Here is a 4,298-nt window from a genome sequence, read left to right as displayed (position 1 = left end):
CCCGCGGACGGCCGTGGAGCTGCCGCCTCTCCCCGACGGCGCGGCCGCCCCGATCCACCGCGCTGCGGTGCGGACGGCGCCCGGGGGCTGCGGGAGCGGGGGGAACGGGGGCAGCTCCGCTCCGGGGAGCGCGCCGAGGGCTGCCTCTGCCCTCTGGCTGCCGCCTCCCGGGGCTGTTGGGGGTCGAGCACGCGGCCGCGAGGAGCGCCGCAAAGAGTCGGTGGCACATGGAGGAGCGGCGCTCCGGCGGCCGTTTCGTTTATCCCCGCCGCAGGAGGCGGAAGTTCCCCGAATTCCCCAGCTTCCCCCGCCAGCTCCGAGCCCGGAACGGACCGCCGGTCCCCGGCCGCGTCCCGCGGCACCCGGCGCCGCTCCGGGCTGAAGCCGACGGAGGGCACGGCCGCTATCGCTGCCTCCTTCTGCAGCCCCTGAACTGACCGGGAAGTTCCTTCTTAACGCGCCGCTGACCGCAATTGATTCCCACAAAGCCCGTTGCGGTTCGCCTTCCCCGGAGCGGCGCTTCCCGGGACCCGCAGGCGTTGCGGTGCGGAACCGAACCGAACCGAACCCCCCCGGGGCCGCCCCGTCCTGCGCTGCGCACCCCAAACGGACCGCAAAGAGCGGTGCGGGAGCCCGGCGGTGCCGAAGCGGCCGAAGGAGCCAAAGCTCTCCGAACGAGGACAAAAAGCGGCGCGAGGACCAACCTCTCGGTGCGGGCTTTTCCTCCTCCTCCTCCCGCAGAGCCGCTGCGTTCCGCCGCGCGTTACTGAAACGAAACCGCCCCATCCATTCTCCTGTGCGGTTTATTACTACATTGTCAGTCTATTGTCCTTTATTTGCAATGGGTGCTGGCGCTGCTGCTTCTCACTTGGACAGAAAGAAGACGAGATTCTGTTCGTTTACACGTTTTATTGTTGTAAACATTAAAATTGTCTTTCTCAAAGAAAGAGTTATAGGGGAAAAAAAAAAACAAATCCGCGTTTCTAACTGTTGTACACCATAGAAAAAAAGGCAGTGATCTGTATCGTGTGCCATACTGGAAATATACAAAGAAAAAATACTACAGTATATGGCAATATTAAAAATATTACTCCAACATAAAATAATATATTAACCGACGACTTTTAGACATTAAAAAAAGAAAATAACCAACAAAACAGAACAAAAATTCAAAGTGCTCAGTAATTTCCAGGGAGCGATGTATATTATAAGCGCTCTGGAAACGGCCAGAAGCTGCTGCATGCAAAGTTCGTTTCGCTTTAGACAACAAAATAATCAAGATATAAACTTCTTTTCTTTTAATCAACATCAACAGTACATACAACACTTACAAACAAGGGGTGTGGACGGTGCTTACAAACACTATGAGTCCCTCTGCGAGGGTTTTGGGGTCGGTAATACTTTTGTGCCCACCTATTTTACAACTGAGAAAACGTTTGAAGCTCAGAGAACTACCAGTCCTTATAAAAGCTAACAGACTACATAGTGTCTGAAATACTATTTATAGAATATAGACATTACTGAATAGCAAGTGCCTATAACATTGCCACCTTAGGGTCGTCACGCTCCCCTCGCACGGAGCCATTCGCTTTTCCTTCTCTTTTCTCATGTGTTTTTCCCCCCAAACACGCTTAGCTTTTATTTCTTAATTCTTTAGAATTGGTTCCCATATAGATTCATGACTAGGCACGGGTTCATTTGCAGAAAAGCCAAACGGCGTCTGATAACTGTACAAGCCTTTCCCTTCCTTCCTGGCATGCCACCCACGGAACATTTAGGATCTGTGTATATTACAGCTTTCTTTTACAGCAGAAAACTTTAAGTCTTTAGGAGGCGATGCCCGCAGGTCCCTCAGCGCGTGGGCTGCCCCTCTCGCTCTGAGCCGCGCGCCCGGCGTCGCCAGATTGCTTCGTCTGTTTAACCAGAAGTCCTCAATAATAACCTCATCTATAAGCCGAGAATAAAAAGTTTATACCATGGGATTCGGGAAGTCCGAGAGCCGCATCCACGGTGCCCCAGAGCCAAACGCCCCGTCGCGCTCCGCCCGCAGGAGGCTCAGAGCTGGCTGGGGGGCCGTGCCGCCCCGCGCGCTGCCCCGTGCCCAGCTGAAGTCCCCTTCCGACGGGCGAAGGTTCCTCGAGTTCAGCGTCAGTGCACGGGAAGAGTCTTAGAAAGGTAAAGTGTCCAGGAAGAGTTTGTCGATTATTGCTGGCGGTGGCACCAAATCCTCCAGTTTCAGGTAGAAAATGCGCTGCAGCCCCTGCGTGCAAAGCGTGCGGAGTTCGGGGAGCTTCCCCAAGAGTTTGGACAAATAGTTGGGGCGATTCAGGCCCCCGTTGTTGAAAGTCACGTGGTCCTTGAGACAATTCACTATCTTGTTCTGCAGCTCTTCCACCCGCTTGGGTTCTTTCAGCCCGTGCCTCTCTGCAAAACACACGGGAGGGCGCGGGACGTTACGGGGTGACACCGCGGGACGGCATGGGGGCAGGAGATGGGTGGGGGGCACTGACCTGTCACCATGGCCAGGGCAGCGATGCAGGAGAATGCCGAGATGTCGATGTTCATGTTCTGCAAGTTGGAGGAAAACTCAACGATGGAATCGATCCATTCCCCAAAGCCGCGGACGCACTGCAGCCGGTGCAGGACAACCCCGTTGCAGAAGATGAGCTTCCCCTCCACGGGGTTCGACCTGCGGGGAGTGTGACAGCAACAGAGTGAATGGGGGAGCGGGTGAGAAAGGAAAATTAGCTGGGAAAAGCAAAATGATGGAGAAAAAGAGGACAGAAAAGGAGGAGAGAGAGAAAAAAAAAATGAAAGGGAAAGGGAAAGGCAAACAGGGAAAGGCAGAAAGGGAAAGGCAAAGAAAGAGAAGATGAGGGGAGAAAAGCTAAACAACTAATTAGTCGAGGAGCAATAAACGAAGGATTTAAGAGGCACCTAATTACCATGGAGTTAATAAAGCACGGCTTCATTAACCGGCCCCAAAAGGCTCTGCTTCCCACCGCCCCCATCCCAGCCGGCGGCCACTCACCTGTATGCCAGGCGCAGCACGAAGAGCTCGAGGAAGGCAGACTCGAAGAGCAGATCCTGGTCGGTTTTGGGCAGGTCGGTGAAGCCGGGGATCTTCTCCGCCCAGCCGCGGATGATCTCCATGGAGCCGGTGAGCAGGTCGTAGAACTGCTGGATGTGCTGAGTGTCGTCCCCGCTCATCTGGTAGTCGGGGTTAGCCTGGAACTGGAAATTCATTTTAAAAAGCACTTAATGAGGTTCTCCGAAGTATATAACCCGTGAAATTGCTAACCCCGTTTCTAAGAGGGGAGCCGGGTTTTTCTAACAATTAAATCTCTCCCTGACCACTAAGGAAATTAGATGTTCCGGGGCAATTAATTCCATTAGGAACGGCGCGACGAGGTCGCCGCTCGCGAGATGCAAATGGCCGTTTCCGCGCAGCTCGGCGCGGGGCCGCCCGGCGGGGCCGGCCGTACGGCACAGCCCGCGAGGGGAGCGGCACAGCCGGCGCCGGGGACGCCCGGAGCGCGGCCGGGGAAGCGTCCGTCCGCCCGCCGCAGCGCGCTGTGCTGAGCCGCTCCGGGCTGCGGGCGGCCGCTGCGTGCCGGGCGCGGAGGGCGCGGCAAGGTCCCAACGCGAGCTCGGTCCAGCTTACCCTGGAATAGTCCAGGCTGGTCATAGCCGGGTTGGAGTCGACATGGGCTCTCACCAGCGCACTGATCAGACTCACCGGGGGAGAGGGGGGAGAGGGCTCCTGGGGGCTCTTCGGTTTGGATGGCAAGCGACCCCTCCGGCCTTTGAGGCTGTCTGTGCGAACCACTGCAAGAGAAGCGCGGCTCAGCCGCCCCGACGGGGCTCGGCTCGGTGCGGCCCGGCCCGGCGCCGAGCCCCGCACTCACCCTCCTTCACCATGCCGACGGCCAGGCACTTCTGGAAGCGGCAGTACTGGCAGCGGTTCCGGCGGCGTTTGTCCACCGGGCAGTTCTTGTTGGCCAGGCACACGTATTTGGCGTTCTTCTGCACCGTGCGCTGCGGGGCGGGACGGGGAGAGCGCGGTGTCAGCGGGGGTCCGCAGGAGCCGCCAGCCCCGCTCCCCGCCGCCGCATTTCTCCCCCATTCCTTTCCTTCTCCCGTTTCCTTGCCTTTCTCTTTCTCCTTTTTTTTTTTTTCCCCTTTCTCCCCATTTTTTTCTTTTTCCTCCTTTTTTTTTCTTTTTTCCCCTTTTTTCATTTTTTCCTCTTTATTTTTTCTCCCTCCCCCTTCTCTCTCTCCCCCTCCGCTCCCCCCCA

General features: G+C 56.8%; 1 protein-coding gene across 2 annotated transcripts in view; it reads right to left on the bottom strand.

Annotated features, from left to right (window-relative positions):
* Positions 1-894: 894 nt before the first annotated feature.
* NR4A2 (nuclear receptor subfamily 4 group A member 2) overlaps positions 895-4,298 on the bottom strand; it is a 5,658-nt gene continuing 2,254 nt past the window's right edge. Inside the window, exons 4-8 of one of the 2 annotated variants that reach the window (XM_042877806.1) lie at positions 3,909-4,038; positions 3,665-3,828; positions 3,032-3,234; positions 2,511-2,689; positions 895-2,424 (exon numbers count right to left, since the gene is read on the bottom strand). In XM_042877806.1, the coding sequence (XP_042733740.1) occupies positions 2,168-2,424; positions 2,511-2,689; positions 3,032-3,234; positions 3,665-3,828; positions 3,909-4,038 (933 nt within the window). In that variant the 3' untranslated portion in view covers positions 895-2,167. The remainder of the gene's footprint in view (positions 2,425-2,510; positions 2,690-3,031; positions 3,235-3,664; positions 3,829-3,908; positions 4,039-4,298) is intronic. The other variant, XM_042877807.1, reaches the window with a different exon arrangement.

The sequence above is a fragment of the Lagopus leucura genome, unplaced genomic scaffold, assembly GCF_019238085.1.
Source record: "Lagopus leucura isolate 7727_CA_CO unplaced genomic scaffold, USGS_WTPT01 Super-Scaffold_100019, whole genome shotgun sequence".
Classification (NCBI taxonomy): domain Eukaryota; kingdom Metazoa; phylum Chordata; class Aves; order Galliformes; family Phasianidae; genus Lagopus; species Lagopus leucura.
Note: the sequence above shows the minus strand (reverse complement) of the source record. Positions and strands in the feature narration are given on the sequence as shown.